At 37.6% G+C, this 19,524-nt stretch overlaps 2 protein-coding genes across 3 annotated transcripts; one reads left to right on the top strand and one right to left on the bottom strand.

Moving 5' to 3' along the window:
* Nucleotides 1-554: 554 nt before the first annotated feature.
* LOC143856749 (Ubiquitin-like superfamily protein) lies at nt 555-12,292 on the bottom strand. Of its 2 annotated transcripts, XM_077367024.1 has the most exons (6): nt 12,136-12,287; nt 10,322-10,393; nt 10,092-10,201; nt 8,065-8,250; nt 7,343-7,382; nt 555-1,009 (listed from the first exon to the last, which is right to left on the bottom strand). In XM_077367024.1, the coding sequence occupies exons 3-6, from the start codon at nt 10,092-10,094 to the stop codon at nt 924-926; spliced, it is 315 nt and encodes a 104-aa protein (XP_077223139.1). In that variant the 5' UTR covers nt 10,095-10,201; nt 10,322-10,393; nt 12,136-12,287; the 3' UTR covers nt 555-923. The 2 variants fall into 2 exon arrangements, with proteins under 2 accessions (XP_077223139.1, XP_077223138.1); XM_077367023.1 differs by lacking the exon at nt 10,322-10,393 and having other exon boundaries at nt 12,136-12,292.
* A 1,751-nt stretch (nt 12,293-14,043) lies between these two features.
* On the top strand, nt 14,044-19,306 carry LOC143856390 (uncharacterized). Its single transcript, XM_077366595.1, has 6 exons — nt 14,044-14,275; nt 14,468-14,592; nt 14,873-14,969; nt 15,103-15,212; nt 18,221-18,295; nt 19,031-19,306. Exons 1-6 carry the CDS (start codon nt 14,206-14,208, stop codon nt 19,079-19,081), a joined length of 528 nt encoding a protein of 175 aa, XP_077222710.1. The 5' UTR covers nt 14,044-14,205; the 3' UTR covers nt 19,082-19,306.
* The last annotated feature ends 218 nt before the right edge of the window (nt 19,307-19,524 follow it).

The following is a 19,524-nucleotide window of genomic DNA, read 5'->3' on the forward strand; positions in this document are numbered from 1 at the left end:
ATGAACGGTTTGGATCGACCTGTGAAGGGGGTCCCACTCTACTTAAGCCACACTCACCTTGTAAAATCTCTTAATGGATCACCATTCAAAAAGAATAAAAAATAATAAGGGGACCTGTGATGAGATCCATTGATTTTGCATTCTCTGCCACTTTGATAATGGCAATTCCTACTTCATTAACCTTTATTTTATTTTTTTGGGTTGCTGATAGCTTCAAGGGAATTGCTAATTAGAAAAAAGTTTTAAGGTAGAGTTTAGGAAGGTGAAAATGTGTTTAGGACAGTTGTAACTCTCCTTCAGAATGTTCATTTAAATAAAAAACAGAAACAGAAACTGAACATGTTCAAAAGATTCTATGATGCACCAGTAGCTGCAAAACTTAGAAGTCTCGTATGACCTGAAACAAATATTAGAGTCCTGTGATTATGAGAAGTGGCCATATATTCAAAAACCTTTAGAAGCCACAGTGCACAGAATAGTTCAGAAGATATAAAATTGTAAATTTGTAGTTTTTTCTCCCTTGAGACATGACCAACCAACCTTCTTTTGTTTCACAGTCTCTAACAAGCCAAGATTCATTAAGCATTTTTTGGTACAATAAAAGGAGTTGGGTAAACCAACTTTTCACAACTAGGAAAGTTCCAAAGAAATAAATTGTAAGTTGGTTGGTTTTTCTCCTTTCAGACATGGCCAACCAACTTTTCTTTGTTTCTTCAGTGTCTCTAACAAGCCAAGATTCATTGAAGGAAATAAGCTTTTTTTTTTTTTTTTTTTTGGGTACAATAAAGGAGTTGGGCAATCACAAGTTCACAACTAGGAAAGGTCAACAATCATCATCAATCACCAGAATAGTTCTCTCACATGGGAAGTCTCTCTACGATATTGTCTTCTGTTAAGCATGCTTTGAAGCAAATTCTACTTTATTACCAACTTAAGCCGCTATCTGCATCACGCGAATGAATAGAATCATCTGGCCGTACGATGTTGACATCCTCGAACTCGTTGTCATCTGGAAAAGTAACAAACTAGAATAAGCACAAGCACCAAAGAGTGAACAGTCACAACACACATAATGGTACGATAATAAAAAAATCAAGATATACAGTGCCCTCCAATGGGTACTATGTTATTTGCTGGATGAAGTAACAGTTTTGCAATTTGTTTTCATATGGTAATGTTCAATAAATTGCCCTAATTTCTTTCATGTGTGAAGATAAAGAAGCAAAAATCAAGCTTCTGATGTAGGTATTTGTGTTGTGCCGCTAGGGTATTATTTCACAACGTATCAGATGGACATGAGGACTTGATATGTGAGATTTCTCGCTATGCTACAAGTGGACATTTTCTTGCCCCCTGGTAAAATGTCAATCCATATTTTGAAAAACGCCAAAAAATTCAGCATTTTGTTGTCTTTTCTTCTATAGAAATGCCTTGCCAAAAGCAGCCATGGGAGTGACTACTTCACACTGACAAGGATACCCATCTATGTATTTCTACAGACAAAAATGTCTTGTAGAAATGCCTTCCACCATCACACATGTCCGACCAGTTCATCAGGCTTTTGCTTGGAACTGACTTAGTTCTTAATATTTATGTTTTTTCTAACCTATTGCTAGGTGAACAAATAATCAGTTACTGACATTGTAAACGAGGTGGCACCAGAAATTCTAAAAACAGATAAAAGGAAGAAAGGCAATTAAAGATTTGTATGGTAAAAGACAACATGGGAAGAAACACATCTCCTATAATATAGCTTTCATTACATGCTATTGTAAGAGAAACAAACAATATATTCCCATTTGGAAGTGCAGAAAAACTGCAGAAAGTGAAGTGGGGTGAAACAACCATTACACCAAACGCTTACGCTGTTAGAGTTGGTGCTATTGAATCAATTATACTTCAACACTCCCCCTCACGTGTGGCCCTTCCTTTTGGGTTGGCCATAAGCGTCGCACATGTGGCCCCTCTTTTGGATTGGCCGTACACGTGGATTTTTAATATCAAGGAGTTGTTGGGTTTAGAACCCAGGACCTTCTGTGAGGCAATAGTTCTGATACCATGTGAAGCAACCAATTACTTCAAAAGCTTAGGCTGTTAGAGTTGGTGCTATTTAATCATTTATACTTCAACAAGGGGGAATTTTTTTTTTTTTTTTTGAAAGTTCAACAGGGGGGAAATATGAAATAAGAAGTAATGGGAACTTAGAAAAAAGGCATCCCATTTTTCAGAAAAAATGCGGAACTGTAGCAAAATGAAGAGAAGAGCATAAGGGTTAACCTGAAAGACTGTAATTTATGACTAACAAGGAGCTTAGCCTACTGCCAACACTTATCAGACACTCAAAATGCATGTAGTTAAATCCAGTTACATGCATACAGGCTTAGACCAGTGATCATCCATCTTGTATGAAAAATAATAAATTAAATTACAGTTCCTAAACCAGCCCATAGCTCTACGATTTAATCGATTGAATACCCATAAATTTTACACCCCAACAAGCCTCCCAACAGCCCACCTTCGGGCCTAGACTTTAGTGTTGGATTGTTGATCTGATGGTGGTGGATAATCTGATCAAGATTCTGACGATCCTGACCGTTGATCCTTGCAATTTGGAGGGATGCACCTGCAACACTTTGTCCCTATCAGTATGACTTTTATTGTGGCAGATTGCTATCAATCTATGCTTAGCTTCCTTTTTATTTTTGCAACGTGCTTGCTGTTTTGCCTCTTAAGATATTTTCTCTCTCTCATATTTCAACATATTTTATGTTTTTTAGCTTCTTGGTGTGCATCCTATCATGGATAGAACTTCTATAGATAGTTATAAATCATTAATAACAAAAAAAATATACACACTAGTTTCACTACCATTAAGCTTGCTTCATCGAATCACTTGCAATGAGCTCATATTATCAGTCGTTACATGCAACGTCACATGAAGATGGACCTCCTTACTTAAACTACACCTCGACCCAAGACGAGCTCTCCAGACAAACTCGGACGTCGAATAATTCAATTATCCTTGGTTTTCTATTTAACTTTATGGATTTGTTTATTGCTCAGATAGACATGTTCTATAATTCCGCTTCCAAACTATAGAACAAGTTGGTTGCGACTTTTGTTCTTGGTGAACATGATAACCATGTTTATCAACTTATCCATGCGAAAGCAACATGTAAGCAAGGGGATTGATCTATGAAGGAGTATTTCAGTTCAATAGAGAGCACATGGGAAGAGCTCAAATATTATGAGCCCCTATCTGAGTTTTTGAGAAAAGAAGCTGTTAAGCTTGCTAAACGTGAGGAGAGACATCAGATTTACAAGTTCCTTGATGGACTCCATCCTTTAGATTGAACAAACCTGGACTCTTATACTTGCTACTCAACCACTGCCTCTTCTCATCACTATTGATAGCATTCTCTTTGCTGCAGAGGAGGGTCAATCTCTGATTTCTAGCTCTACAGTTGTTCCTCAAGATAGTGCTGCCTTTGCATTTAATTCTCATCCCCCTCCAGCTAGTCTTGGTAAAAGGATTGATAGGGGCCATGATGGCCATGGAGGTCGTGAATGTGCCATGTCTTCTGTTACCTGCTCTCACTATAGAGTCATAGGTCATGACAGTGACCGTTGCTACAAGCTACAAGGATATCCTGATAGGCCATCAGCTCTCCCTTCAGCTCGCTCCTCTGCTCCAGCTCGCTCCTTGCACTCACAAAGTTACAACCGATTTATCCTATGTTGCATCTGCTATATCGTCTTACTCGCTTAGATCTTTGAGGACTGAGATGGCAGAGATGATCTGTGCTGACTTGCTCTCTCAGGCTCATACCATCGATCTAATAGGACCTTCCTCCTCTACAGTTGCTGCTGACCTTCCAGGTACTTTAGTATCATCTTCCTTTGTTGCCACTTTCTCACCCCAGTCCTCTCGTTGGATCATTGATTCAGGGGCAACAAATCACACAACTGACAAGTCTCAGAGTTTCTGTGTGTTCTCCACCTTCCACGCCTAGTTGGCTTCAATTAGCTGATGGTTCCTCTACTCTGATCATGAGTGGGAACCATCTCGATATCATCTAATTTTTTTACTTCGTACCGTTTTACATGTTCATCATCTCTCCTCCAATCTTTTTATTGTCAGTAGTCTTGCAAAACAATTGAATTCTCTTGTGATATTTTACTTTCTCACTGTGCACTGTGCATTTCAGGAGCTTAATACGAGGATGATTGTAGGTAGAGGAGTTGCGAGTGGGGGTTGTACTATTTTGATGTTGATCTGGGTCGCCCAACAATTGTTATTGCTAACGCAAATGCAAATCTTCTTATTTTCATTTTTAGTTTTGCTTTTCCTATTGTAGCCAGTCATGAGACTTAAATTTTGTGGAAAGGCTAGCTGAGGTAATGTGTAATTTCAGTCCCTATGCACCATGATTCCTACTATTAAAATCTTTTATAGAAGTGTAAAGCTTCAATGTGACACAAACTTTCTAAACACATTAGAGCAGTTAACCCCTCTTGCATGCTCGATGTTGATCTTCTTTTGATTTGGTTCATTCTAATGTATGAGTTCCCTCCCTAATCACACCTATTGATGGTTTTAGTATTTTTTTAACATTCATAGACGATTACTCTCGCGTCGGTTGGGTCCATCTCATGAAGTCTAAGGATGAGGTTTTCTCTATGTTTTACAAGTTCCATGACATGATTTACACTCAGTATGTAGGGCTTATAAAGGCACTTTGATCTGACAATGGAGGTGAGTAAACCAGTGTTTAAAAACGCGGATGCGGAGCGGAATGCGGCCGAAGAAAATCCTAGTTTACTCAGCACGGCGTGGTCGAGTACTCAGTTGATGCGGCTGAGTACTTGATTTACGCGGCCATAATTCGGGAGAGTGAAGGAGTTATTATTGACTCTGCAAGGCAAAACGCGGAACGCGGCCAAGGTAAAAGTGAGTCGACGCGGATGCGGGAGAGTTTTAAAACTGTGGAGTAAACCTCCTTGTTTATCTGTTCAGTGTTTTTAAGAACATGGAATAGTTCAACAGTCTTCTTGCCCATACACCCTACAGCAGAATGAGGTTGATGGGCGCAAGAATAAAAACCTTATTGGAGCTACTCAATCTTTGTTGCGGGGTATGCATGTTCCTAAAACTTATCGTTTGATGGCTATACTTACTATGTGCTATCTGATTAATCACACTCCCTCTCATATTTTACATGGTCATACTCCTTTTTAGATTTTACTATATAAGGATCCTTGCTTTCTAATAGAGCCTCATATTTTTTGATATGTGTGGTTTGTTCAGGACCTTCGCCCTTCGGACTATCCATGTATATGTTGACGACATTATCGCTACTAGAGATGATGCCGCTTTCACTACCTATGAGAAACGGCAGCTTGGTCGTATTTTTGAAATTAAGGATTTGGGCAGTATGAAGTTCCTTCTGGGTCTCGAGGTTTCTTGATTTAGAAAAAGGATCTTTCTTTCTCAGATAAAGCATGTCATTTGAGCTAATGAACGATACTGGAATGGTAGGGTGCAAACCCTCTCATTCCCGCTGTCAGCATGGTTGGCCGGTTTGAGAATGAACCCCATTCTCCACATCTAGCAGCAGTTCATCGCATCCAGCGCTACATATCCTTGTTCTACATCTGGATATTGTACCTTATCTCCTAAGGAGAAATTTGTTTTCATGGAAGAGCAAACAATAGTATGTTCTTTCTCGCTCTAGTTCTATATTAGAGTATAAGGTTGTGTCCCATGGCACATGTTAGCTTCTATGGCTTATTTCACTGATCTATGGGTTAGGATTTTCTATTGGTCAGCATATGGCTCTTTATTGCGATAATAAAGCAGCAATCCAAATTGTCTCTAACTCTATCCTTCATGAGCGAACCGAACCTATTAAAGTTGATGTGCACTTTGTTAGGGAGAAGGCTCGTGATGTATTTCTAGTGATTACTTATCTTCTCTCATCACATTAGCTTATCAATATTTTTACTAAGATTGTAGGGCCTACTATTCTTCAGGATACTTGCTTCAAGTTGGGCATGTCTGATCTATATGCTTCAGCCTGAGGAGAGTGTTGTTAGGTGCATAAAGAGAGTAGTGATGTATGTTAGTGTTATATTTGTTTCATCCTCATCGTGGGTATTATTGTCATTGTAATAGGTGGTCTAGGTAGTATACTATAAGGCGAAGGAAGCCTTTTGTCTACTTGCGCATTCCATACATATTTTTCAACTCTTCTTCTTCTTCTTTATGTCTTCTCCTTCTGCTCTTCATTTCTTTCCATCATCACCACTAATCAATTCAAATCACGCCAAATTCAGCATCTCAAAGTCCATTTGCATTCCCAAAATTCTCAAGACCACATCGGAATGATGCGACATCAGTTCCACGCAAGTATCACTCTCTCACTATTAACATAATCATCAGTTCCAGTTCTGACATACATGCACAAGCAATTAATACAGTTGTCATAAATAAAGTGAACAAAAGTAATACACAAATTCACATGAAAAATGTGTGCAATAGTACCAATGCAAAATGCCAGTAAGTAAAAGTCCCGGCAGACCTACACATTACAATTCTCTTGAGCTGAAATTGTACTAGAGATGCAGCACAGATTTGTCTACCACTTGTTCACCGCATTCAAAGCTCCATTGGAGAGGAGGATAGAGAAAGGAGAAGAGGCGAAGAGGTATAGAGAAAAGAGGAGAGAGAGTAGATTATCTCTCCCTCTCATAAAACATAATATGTGTGTGTGTGTTACTAGGGTTACATATGAAATGTCAAGAATACCCCTAATCGGGTATGTAAATTACGCTACTTCATCTAACACCACTAAACTCAAAATCTCAATTTTTCGAGGTGGAAAAATCAGACCAATCATTTCACTCAATGAACTTGGTAAATACTTGGTTAAAAAGAAAGTGATTTCAGGGCATAAATTGTCAAAGCATTGAAATAAGAACAGCCAAATGGCTGATCACACTAGTCAGACCTATAGTTTCAGTCAGTGAAATAGGTAAACGCTTTGTTGAAAAGAATGTGATTTCAGGGCATAAATTGTCCCATTGAAAGAGGAACAGCCAAATGGCTGATAACAGTTAGTCTGGATATTTGTTGATGACATCTGAGTTGGCCGTTAGAAAGAGAAAAACAAGCCCAATTTGATTCAAACTAAGACTGCTATTAGATAGAATTCTCTCGTGTCTTTTGTTAACCAAGAACCAAATAAGAAACCTATATTATTTGCAAATTTAGGTAAAAATATAACATCTCATAAAAAGAAGCTTATAGGCAATGAAAACATATCAGGATAAGAAAAGCAACCTTTTCTCAGAGTCAATGCGACAATAGCGTCATTTTCAACCTGCAAAAAGGAGAAAAACATAAAAAAATATATAAAATACATGACATACTTTTAATTCTCAACTTATTGTCCAAGTAATGGACATACTAGAAAAAAGATTAGAGTGGCAACCGTCTACCTGCTTCATTCAAAAATTAAGGATCTTCTTGTTAAGTTACCAACTTCCCCAAAAGCTTAAGCTATTGGAGAAGTTCGTAAGTTAATATGGTATCAGAGCCAAAGGTCTCGAGTTCAAACCTCCCGGATAGCGAAAATCCACATGCAATGGTTAGCCCAAAGTGGGACCACATGTTCCACATGTTTGCCAAGTGGGCCACACGTGCAGGGGAGTGTTAAAGTATAAAAAAATAAATAACGCCTTTCTCCAACAGCTTAAGCTATTGGAGAAGTTGGTAAGTTAATATGTGCCACGTGTTTGCCAAGCGAAGAAGATAACTACCGATGGGGAAACCATCGTAGACAAGGTCGACGGGGAAACCGTCGCTTGGAGAGAAGAACAGATAGAGAAGACAACCAAAAATAACAAAAAATACAATAAGATCTGATACCATATTAACTTACCAACTTCTCCAATAGCTTAAGCTGTTGGAGAAAGGCGTTATTTATTTTTTTATACTTTAACACTTCTCAATTGGGAGAGAGAGAGAGAGAGAGAGAGGAGGCGGAAAATTAATATTGGTACCTTCTGATCTGCCAATGTCTTTAAATCGTCCAATACTTCGCTAGTTGCTACTAGAATCAAACGTTGATCATTAACTGGCTGATCAATGAGCTCATGCAACTTTTGCTTAATGTCTAAGATTGTTTCAGTTGGATCACATTGCAGAAAATAGGTGGTCTTATCACGCTTAACACGAATGTACATGGCCTGCATTATATGTATAGACAGTACTATCACAAACTTGAGAACATGCAGGAAAAAGGTGAAGGCACAGAAAGTAAAGCCAGCACACTAGGCTGGTCAACTCCTGCATTAATGAAGAACCCAAAACTTACGGAGGGCCCAAAGCCCCGCCAAAAGAAAAAATAGCTTTACTGTGCCATAAGCAAACCCACATGCATTGTTATCTATCAATGTCCATCCATTATTTGTGTGTGTCTGTGTCTGTGACTCTGCGCCCTCGAGCATCCTATGATCTTAATCTAAGAACATTACACCCTGAAATTGTAGTCACACAGCATTATTCCTAGATATTTGGAAGTCAATAGTCCCCTTTGCCAACATGAAGGCAAGGTTTCAGATTTCGACCGAAATTCGAAATTTTGGGTTTCGGTCGAGACCGAAACCGAAATTGGGTGAAGTCAAAACGTCACAAAATTTCGACCGAAATTTCGGGAATTTCTCCAAAAAATCAGGTTTTTATTCATTATTTAATATTATCCCGAAATTTCAGCCAAAATTTTCTATGGGATAAAATATTACTTTACTGTATTTCGATAGATTTTGTCCGAATTTCGAAATTTCGGCTGAAATTTCGGTTTCGTTGAGGGCCGAAAGCATTCTGAAACTGAAATTTAAAACCTTGCATAAAGGACCTACAGATGTTGGCATGGTCTGGAGTGTATGAGCATGTCTGTAGAGATATTGATCATATTTTGGTTGTCCAGACTATGTCTTAAACCATTTTTTCAGATATTTGGAAGTCAATGATGAAAAAAAGCATGGCAATGTATTGTTCACCAAAAATAATCAGTGACAAAGTTTCATATTGTTACGTTACTTTCCAGAAAGTGGTTTAGCAACATATTTCTGAAGATATTGGCTTGCAATCTGTGAAGTTCCAGATAAGAAACGAAATGGTTAGAATGACCTTAGCTAAAGACATTTGCTGTGTCAAGATGAAAAAAAGAGAGGTTAACACTCAGTTCAATGGTTTAGAAGTATCATGCTGAAAAGGGAAAAACATAAGATGACTCATCTTATGTTGGTGTGAACTCTCTCTCAAAAAATTTGGAGCTTTCAACAAGTTCTACAGTTTAAGATAGGATCAACCCTGGTGCATGATTTTTGGCAGGGTTGGTTACCTAGCAGAAAATAAGCAGAGGTTCTTGGCACTTGGGACTATTTCCTACTTTGCCATTCTTTTAAGCCTTTTGTGCAAGAAAAACTAGCGGGTTTTACTGTCTTTCTCCAATAAGGCTCCTCTCATCAACTGAACGAAATGGGAAGTGAGGGAGAGAGTTTCTTCTCATCCTCTCAATTGTGGACTAGTGAACGGTTAAACAAGTTTATGTAAGAATTTCTTATGCCAGATAGGACTTTGATCGTTTGAGTTCCTCCATGGAAGAGTTGTTGTGTTGATGTGGATTAGCATAAAACGCTCATTGTGAGTGAATTGTGGGATGGTGAGAGGAATGCCAAGGGCGAATCCCTTGGAATCAATCAATGGGTACCAAAAAGTTAATTGATATCATGTCAAGGATGGGTGAGTAATTTGTGAATATTTTGGCATACTTTTGGAATTAACAGGTTTAGACTTTAGATTATACCAGCAAGGAAGATAGTGCATTGACAAATAGATAGAACTTTCATGAATCCTCTTTTGAATTGAATGAATGATCATTTTCACAGAATTGGTGAAATTTACAAGAACATCACCCCTCTTTTTCTCTTCAATGCACTCTAATACTAGTACAGCAAACTGCATTTTCATCTTGGATGTTGATGCAAATGGATCAAAAGCAAGAAAAGAAAGAGCATATACATACCATTTTCTGTGCAGTAACTTGAGAGAAACTACTGAAGACTTATTTTGATACTTTCTTTGAGAGCCTTCAAATGTTGCGAAAAAATCTTGGTCAAGCCAATGACATCCAACCTGTATCCATAATGAGTTACAAATGACATAAAATTCTTACAACTATGTAATTGATGGTTTGATTTTTAAGCCATTAAAATATGATTAAAGAAAATGAAATCATGTTTCTCGGTTATTCACATGTGTCTGACTGTCCGCAACAATAATTGTTCCAGAGTGACAACCAAGAGAAAGTGAACGGGGGCAGTATACCTGGAAGAGAAGTCCTGCCATCTCAGCATATTGATTTTTTTATGATAAATTCAAAACAGAAAATGAACACCATATTTGTAGTGTTTGATATTAAAATAGGTTAAGTATAAAATTCAGATTAAAAGAACAAATATAAAAGTTAACAGTTCCAATAAGCTCCAAAAGCACTTGAAAAAGTGCCTTCTGCCGAAACAAAAAAGCGTACTAGAAAGCTCCAAAAAACGAGGTTCAAGTTCAAAGCTAGAGGAAAATCTAATAAAGCATCTGCATAAAGAAGACAGTTATTCTGATACTTGTTCATATCCAACTCGAACTGATAAAAGCATAATATTTTTTTACCATTGATAGCACAACAATTACTTGAAATAACAAAAAAAACAATTAATTTTTCCTTTTCTCAAAAAATGATCAGATTGGAAAAGATAACATAAATTTGATAAAAGAATAACCAAAGGACAACATGCACATCCATTTAGAGGATTACTAGAAGAATTGCTTCAAGAATACTTTTTTAATGGCAACAACGTCAAGAATAATAAGGCAGATATTTGAAAATAGCACACATGCCAGCCAAAACAAGAAACTAAAAATCGCCCAGCCCAACTCAGTTAATCCACAGACTTACAAATTTACAATGCTAAAGACATCAGACCCACTCTACCAATTGCACACAATGTGCCCAAATAATCACTTCACAAATAAGAGCCTGAAGAATCTAGGTTTGAATTTTGATTTGAAAGCCGGAGTTTTAGACACAAACACGCTTCCCATTCCCATACTTGGGCCCTGTTTGTTTAAGATTAAGACAACCGATTGTGAGTCCAAAGTCAATTATTGAACTCAAAATTAAGCGTAAATTTGAGTCTGATAATTGGTTTTGGACTCAGTCGATTGTCATAATCTTAACGCCCTGTTTGTTTTAGATTATGACAACCGATTGTGGAGTCCCCAACCGATTATTCGACTGAAAGAATGGGGAAATGGAACAGGTCAAGAACACCAGAAAGCTAATAATTAATTACTAGAAAATGATGTGCTATGCCAACAAAAACAATATTGTAATGAGATCTTTCGACGCAATACAGTAAAGATGCAGACTCACAATGCCAAAGATCGCAAGCCCTTTTATCAATTCCAACAACAACAAAAAAAAAAACCCTCCAAAAAATAACAATCACTTAAAAAAGAGGCACTGTACTTGAATTCTAAATTAAGGGCACCAATAATTTCTTCAAATAACACATACCCACAAGAAATCAAACTTCCTTTTTGCTGTAAACACATTTTACAGACTCAATTTGATAGTGCAATTCAATTTAAACGAGAAGAAAATGGGATTAAATAGGGAAAAACATGTAATTCCTTAAATTAATGTACTAAACCATCCAAACCAAATTCTGATGCAATCTTTAAACTCAATTCTTTTGAAGGAAAATATAACAAAAACCCATCTCATCAATTTCAATATAAGGAAACAAAGAGCCAAGAAAACAATCAGATTTGAAATTCTGTTAGTGGGTACCAAAGTATTCATTCCAAAAACGACATGCCCAAATTCTCAGTGCTTAATTCGAGGAATATAAAACCAATTATAACTTGTATACCCAATAACATCCTCTATAGATCAAACCCATTGAAGTGGAGAATCACTAGCTTTGATTGATTTCTAGTTTAGATATTTAAATAGAATAGCAATGAAAGACTCTGATATGAATTATTGCAGTCAAAATTAGCAAACAAACCTGAAAAAGTCTGCAAAATTTCGATCGGGTGTGGGATTTCTTGCGCGGAACTCGATACTCTACTATTCTCGTGCAGAAACGACTTTTTAATAGAAAAAAAAGGGAGAAACTTCACGTGGCTTCCGGGTTAATGATAAATCCGCACCCCTGTAGGATAATTCACACCACTGTAACGCTTTTTTTTCTTTTTTTTAACGTGGCAGACTTTAACGCTTTTTAATGTCCAGTGGTGCGAATTATCTTACAGGGGGTGCAATTTTATCATTGCCCCGGTCCGGTGTAATTTACTCAAAAGCTCTTGTTTGTTTGGATGTAAAACATGGGTAAATTAAAATTTTATTTTGGGAAGTGATATATTCGCCCTCCTTCTTTTTTTTGTACTCCTCTTACACACACTAGAGGGGGTTGTCCCAGCTAAAACAAAGGGACAAGTATATCATTTCCTGTTTTTTTTTTTTTTTTTTCTTTAAATTTCGGTATGCCGATTTTCCACTCCTTTCATTTGTTGGTTTTTGGGTGTAAATGAAAATTTTCAACCATAGATTTTGAGTGATGCTGTTATTTTCACTCACTACGCATGCGCCCCCCTTATAACATGTTTTTTTTTACTGTAGCCGTCGATAGGAAAAACGGTAGGTGAAATTATTATTTTTTCCATCCAACCAACAATCATTCGTCATCCGGGTTAAAAAAAACCTTGTTTTTTTTTTGTTCGTCTCGATGAAAGTTAGGGCGAAATCGGTTGAGCTCGGAGTCGTTCTAATCAGACTCATGGTCATCTCGGTCGTACTCATTTTACTTTTACATCATTTTGATTTCCTTCTATTCCTCTCATCTTTACCTTCCTGTGTCTAAAAACTTACATTCTATGCTCCAGTGAGAAGAAGTAACTCGTGCCAAGTTGATAGAGTAAAAAGAGGTAGGGATGACAGAAAACAACTGCGAAACTACAAGTTACTCCAAAAGCTTAAACTGTTAGAGAAGGCATTATTTAATCTATTGTACTTTAACACTCCACCTCACGTGAGCCCCTCTTTTTAGGGTTAGCCTACACGTGGCTCATGTGGCCCCTCTTTTTGGGTCTAACATTGGCCGCATGTGAATTTTTACCATTAAGGAGGTCTGAACCCAAGCATTTGCTCTTATACCATATTAAACTACCAGTTACTCCAAAAGCTTAAGCTATTGGAGAAGGTGTTATTTAATCTATTGTACTTTAACAACAACGAGTAGAAACAGTGGGGAACCCCAACTAGTTTGGGACAAAGGCTTAGTTGAGTTGAGCACTAGGCTCACAGGGCTGGTGTGTGTGCCCATCTATTAAAGAGGGCTTTTTTGTACTTTTGCATTTCTCATCGAGAACAGCCCTGGTAAGTAAGTTGGGATCTAGGGGTGTAAACGAGCCGAGCCGAGCCGAGCTTGGCCAGGCTCGGCTCGGCTTGGTCAGGCTCGCGAGCCTTATCGAGCTCGAATTATATTAATTTCACACCCCTCATCTTCCCTGGACAGCCCTATCTAGTGTTCTTTTATTACTCTTTTTACACTACAGGGGTGGTCCAAGTAACAAATGGGGTTCCAAAAAAGAAGTGACATATTTTGCATCCCCCTTTCATTCCCTAGACAACCCTTTTAGTGTATATATTAATATATATTTAAATATATTAAATTCTTAACGAGCCTCAACGAGCCGAGCCTGGCCTAATTCGGGCTCGGCTCGTTAAGCTTAACGAGCCTGGCCAGCCGGCTCGGCTCGTTAATGATTCGAGCCGAGCTCGAGCGAGCTTCCGAGCCCGAGCCAAAATTGACACCCTTACTGGATCATAGTATATAACCCATAGTAAATTTGAAGGGACGGAAAAAGCCTATGAAGGGACTAAAATGTAAATTTACAAGTTTCCTCACCAAACTATTTGGCCGTTCTTAATATAAGCGGCAGTTAGTAAAAAGCTTCGAATAGCTCTAATGGCGAAATTAGGGTTTATCCAGACCCAAAAAAATCCTTCCAATCCCTTTCAATTTTCACTAAATCTTTCCCTATAAATCCTTCAATCTCTCCCCTGCAAAAAAACAATGGGAAATGCTTCGTCAATGCTCACTCAATACGACATAGAAGAAGTCCAAGAGCATTGCAACCATGCTTGTAAGTTTATACGTTTCGATCCCTTCGATCTTTGAAGTTTTGCCTTGAATTTGATGCGATTTAAGTTTTAGATTAGACTGGATTTGAGAAATGAGTATTTCAGATTTCTAGGGTTTTGATTTGGTAGTTTTATGAGTGTTTCAGATTTCTAGGGTTTTGATTTGGTACTTGTATTTTTGATGTTTTCAACAGTTTCACAGCATGAGATCGTTTCGCTCTATCAGAGGTTTTGTCAACTCGATCGAAACGGAGGTGGATTCATCTCTGCTGATGAGTTCTTATCTGTGCCAGAATTTGCTGTCAATCCTCTCTCTCAGGTTTTTTTTTAAAATTTTTAGGAACTGTTTTAATAATTGCACAAACTCAGATTGTCTTTTCTATTTTAATTCTGGCTTGTGAGAGCGTTTTGGGAACTTTAATAACCTTTGATAGCTGTTTAAGTAATAAAAGACAAGATGTGTTAGTGCAATTATCAAAACATGGTTGTGCAAATATCAGTAACGCCTTTTTCCTTCTTTTCTAGTATTATTATTCCTGTCTGCAGCTGCTTTATTGCAATTTTATCGATTTCTGTGATCATTTTTATTTTTGCTCCAGAGATTGTTGAGGATGCTAGACGTCTTGAACTTTAAGGACTTCGTGGCGTTCTTGTCCGCATTCAGTTCTCGCGCAAGTATGCAACAGAAAATTGAATGTAATTTTCTTTTTACTCAAACTTTGTGTTTGTGTTTGTGTTTGCAGTGTCTTGGTGGGTCTGCTCTTTTCGGTTCTAGCTTCTTTTTATTTATTCGGTTTTGCTTCTTTGTTTGTTTGTTTGTTTGTTGTAGTCATCTTCAAGGTCTATGATTCAGACTGTAATGGGAAAGTTTCTTTCAATGATATATTGGACGTATTGCGGGATTTGGCAGGGATATTTATCTCTGAACAACAGAAGCAGGTTGGGCATTACTGATTTTCCTTTGCCTACTTTTTTCCATCTTTCTTTTCAATACGTTCTTGCTGAATACTTCTTTTGAACTAGTTTGAATGGCTGAAGTTACTGGCTTAAGTTTACAGCGTAGAGTTCATTCAAATCCTTAAGTTCTTCCCATGATTGCCAACTATCATATCTATTCTTATCAATTTAATCTTGGTATTTGGTAATTTAGTATCGGTTCATGTGATTGTATCTGCATGTATTGTTTGCTGGTTTCGTTTTCTTACTTGCTAGGATTTTTTTAATTTTTTGCAAAAACATGATTTTTTGCATAATTTACAAACTCATATGAACCCAAAGTGATATTTGACTTGGCCGAAGATTTGCTCATGATTAGGTATAGTGGTACTGAAATATTGAGGTTGAAGTTTAAATTATTTAAGGACTTCATGTTCTTCATGGTATTAGATAAAGCTCTTTCCATTGGAATCGACGTCATAAGAGTCAGGAATAAAGCATTAATCGCATGGTGGATATGCCGATAGGGATAGGAGAAAGAAGCCTTATGGTACCAAGTAATTAGGGAAAACTACAGGCGGGGCTGGGGAGATTGGGAGAGTAGGAACCCTACAGTAGGATTCTGGACCAAACTCAAGGACAAACTCTCACGACCATCGGATTCTGGACCCTTGAAACTCTCAAAGAATCTCTATGTTCAATCTTTCTTTTACAGATTAATATAGGAGAACAAGGAGGATCAACTCTTTTTGCAAAGATATGGAAATCGATTGCTCCACCTAGAGTAATGACACTAGTTTGGATGACGGCAAGAAAAAGGATCAACACATGTGATCGCTTAAGAAAATGAAAATTTCAGCTTGCCAACAAATACATACTATGCAATAAGGAGGAGTCACTATATCACCTTATGATACATTGCCCCATTGCTCATCTAAGTTTGGCAAATCTTGGTCAAAAGCATTGGAATGCCATGGGTGTTCCAAAGATCAATCATGATCATTCATAGTTGGTGTAATGGGCCTTTGGGAAACATCGGACAGTTATTATGGAGGTGTTTACTGTATGCAGCAATTTGGCATGTCTAGAAAGAGAGGAATAATCAAATATTCAAAGAAAAAGAAGAAAAGCCAGGAAGGATTGCTCTTGATACCAAGATCGACCTCATGGGGATATACTTAGAAATTGGGGAAACAACCACAAAAGAAAAAAAGAGTAGTGAAGAAAGAAACACCAAGATGGCAGCCTGCCCCACATGGCATGTCTAGAAAGAGAGGAATAATCAAATATTCAAAGAAAAAGAAGAAAAGCCAGGAAGGATTGCTCTTGATACCAGGATCGACCTCATGGGGGTATACTTAGAAATTGGGGAAACAACCACAAAAGAAAAAAAGAGTAGTGAAGAAAGAAACACCAAGATGGCAACCTGTCCCACATGGCAGGGTAAAGCTCAATTTTGACGCCGGTTCCAAAGGTAATCTCAGTCTTGCGTGAATTAGAGGTGCTCTCTGTGATTACGAAGGAGACATAATCCTATCTTTTTTCTTTTTTTTTTTTGATATGAAGGAGGCATAATCCTATCTTAGGGACCAATGGGAGTTTGTGACTCAAATGAGGCGGAAACTGCAACCCTCCTTTGGGGCTAGAGGTGGTTTGCAAAGCACCTGTCCAGTCTGTTGATTATAGAAGGTGTTTCAGCTAATGTTTTGTCTTGGGCAAGATACAAAGTGGCTGGATCATGGAAACTAGAGGACATAATCTCAAAGATCAAGAGACTTGCGTGAGGGGATAGAGATTATATTTAATAAAATGAAGAAATCGGCTAAAAGAGTGGAGAAGGAAGAGATGACCGTGGTTAATCTTACTCTAGAAGATGATGGTGATTTACATGTTTCTGTAGTATATACTGCAAGGGACGCCTTGTCCCTGCCATATGTACAATCTGGTTTAATCAATAAAAACATTACCTTTCAAAAAATAAATGCATGTGTATCTTCTTGGAAGCTACTAAACAAAGATTCCCACATATATCAATCGTTCCTTGACAACTTTTCTCACCCCAAGGAAAAATATGTCAAGACTTGCACAATAAATTATCAAATAAAATGCATTCTCTTTTATGGCACAAACTCTTCCTTTTAGACCTAAATATTCTTCTTCTCTTCCAAAGGAAATGGCTTTGTAACCTTCCCAACGTATCTGGCTTTGCCCTCAACATCTTGCTAAGCGAGATAGGCTGGAAAGGGAAGATTTGATGTGAGTTATACGACCACCCAATGAAAGATAATGATGATTCCACCCCACTAGCTTCCATTGAGCCCTCTTGATGTTCAGGTCCTGAAAGGTATATATGGTATTTCAACCTCGACGGAAACCCACGATATGGCATGGTCAAATCTCTTTTTTGCACTTTAATACCTCCAGAAGACCTTTAAGGGCACATTTGGATTGCCGGAATCAAGAATCACAATCAACATCCTATACCAATTCTGCCCAATTCCAGCATTTGGTTCAAATAAATGACGGAATAGGGGAACACAATTGACACCAGGGCGGAATAGATGGGCGAATTTATGGTGCCATTTGTTTCCCGCCCAAGAGATGGTATTCTGATTGCAGCAGAGTCGGAATGCCGATGCCGATTCTGATTCCTATTTTTGGCAATCCAACCAAGCACACCTTCTCTATTTCTTGTTCTTTCTTATTCCAACCCCTGAGCTCTTCTCTAAGTTTCTGTTCAATCAATGCATAGAAGTTGGTACCTGTTGCAGTATTTTGACTATTTTCTTCTTTTAACTACTTTGAAGCACTAAACATGGCATCCTTTATTCCTTTATATGATTACCTTGGCAATGCTTCATAATTTATGTGTATATTGTAATTCACACAATTTTCTAGGATAGAAATATCACCCTAAGTTAAAGAAAGAAAAATATTACCTCAAATTTCGAGTTATCCTAACATTCTTGACTCCAGGTGCAGTGACTAATTTATTTTTGTATTTGATTCAGGAAGTTCTGACTCATGCCCTAGAGGAAGCTGGATACACAAAGGATTCTTTGTTAACTTTAGCCGACTTTACAAAGGTATTGTGTTTTTTGTCACGCAAAATTTCCATCTGGCTTGCCTTGGTTAATAAGTGGAACTTTAGAAGTTATAATGAAGAGATATACTTGATTTTTCCTCAAAATCATGACTCATTTTCTGTAGTTTCACTCTTTATATTTCATATAATACCATAGCACTAGCTCAATTTATACTATATGCTTGGCGAATTTCTGTTTGACAATAACATTATGCAGCACAAGGTTTTTTTTTTATAAAGTTTTTTATTTGCCTCCTCATAAAATAGGTTGCATCACATGGACCTAGCTATTGTAGTCACAAATTTCTCCGATATTTTTTGAAATATCGCGATAGTTATGGTATTTTTATAAAACGACAAAATCCCAAAATTTTACTGCGATTTTGAAAATTGCCGAGAATATCCCTATAAATTCAAAATATTATTTATCGTTCTAATTTTGTTCTTAAATTTTTTTTTTATATATATTTTATTTTCCCAGTTTTTTCTGGGCATAAACCCGAAAATAACAATTTCTTTTTAAGTATTCCGCGATAAGACATTCTTCATGAGACAAATATTTGTGACTATGTTTGGTTCACCTGGACTTAGTTTTATGCACTTCTTTTTTCATCCCCAAATAAAGGTGTAGTTGTTCTTGATGTGCTTGATGAATTATGGTACAGATTTAGAGGTAATTTGATGCGAGTTACTCGACTGCCCCAATGAACGTTTTGTACCTGTCTTCCTTGTGCAGATTCTTGGTGACTCTTGTTTGAAGATGGAGGTTGAAGTTCCAGTTGATTAGTGTGCACTACATTTTCTGTAGCTAAATATCTTGAGGGTACAAAGTTTTCAATTGTCCTACCTGATCTGTTTTAACACCATCACAGAAATGTAACTTCATCTGATGGTAGGCATTGTAGGATACTGTTGTTTATTTAATACAGGATTTCCCAAATTTGATGTACTGTATGAACTTCTAAACCTTGAAGAAATGGCAAATTCCTGAAGCTCTTTAACTCATTAAAAAGGTTTGAACTTCCCATTGACATGGCCATTTCTGAAGACAATTTTTCATGGAATATTTGCGCGCGCATGCATGCGTGCGTGTGTGAGAGGGTAAACAAATATTTCCATGAAATTTTTATCATGGTTGCCAACCATGCCCTAAGGTTTAGTGAAAGAGGTGTGCTACCAGGATGGTGAGTAGGGTGGCGTCCCCAGGACCACCACTCCCTTCAATACCAC

Source organism: Tasmannia lanceolata, unplaced genomic scaffold (genome assembly GCF_043159265.1).
Source record: "Tasmannia lanceolata isolate RefF3 unplaced genomic scaffold, GAP_Taslan_0.1 ptg000023l, whole genome shotgun sequence".
Taxonomy (NCBI): Eukaryota; Viridiplantae; Streptophyta; class Magnoliopsida; order Canellales; family Winteraceae; genus Tasmannia; species Tasmannia lanceolata.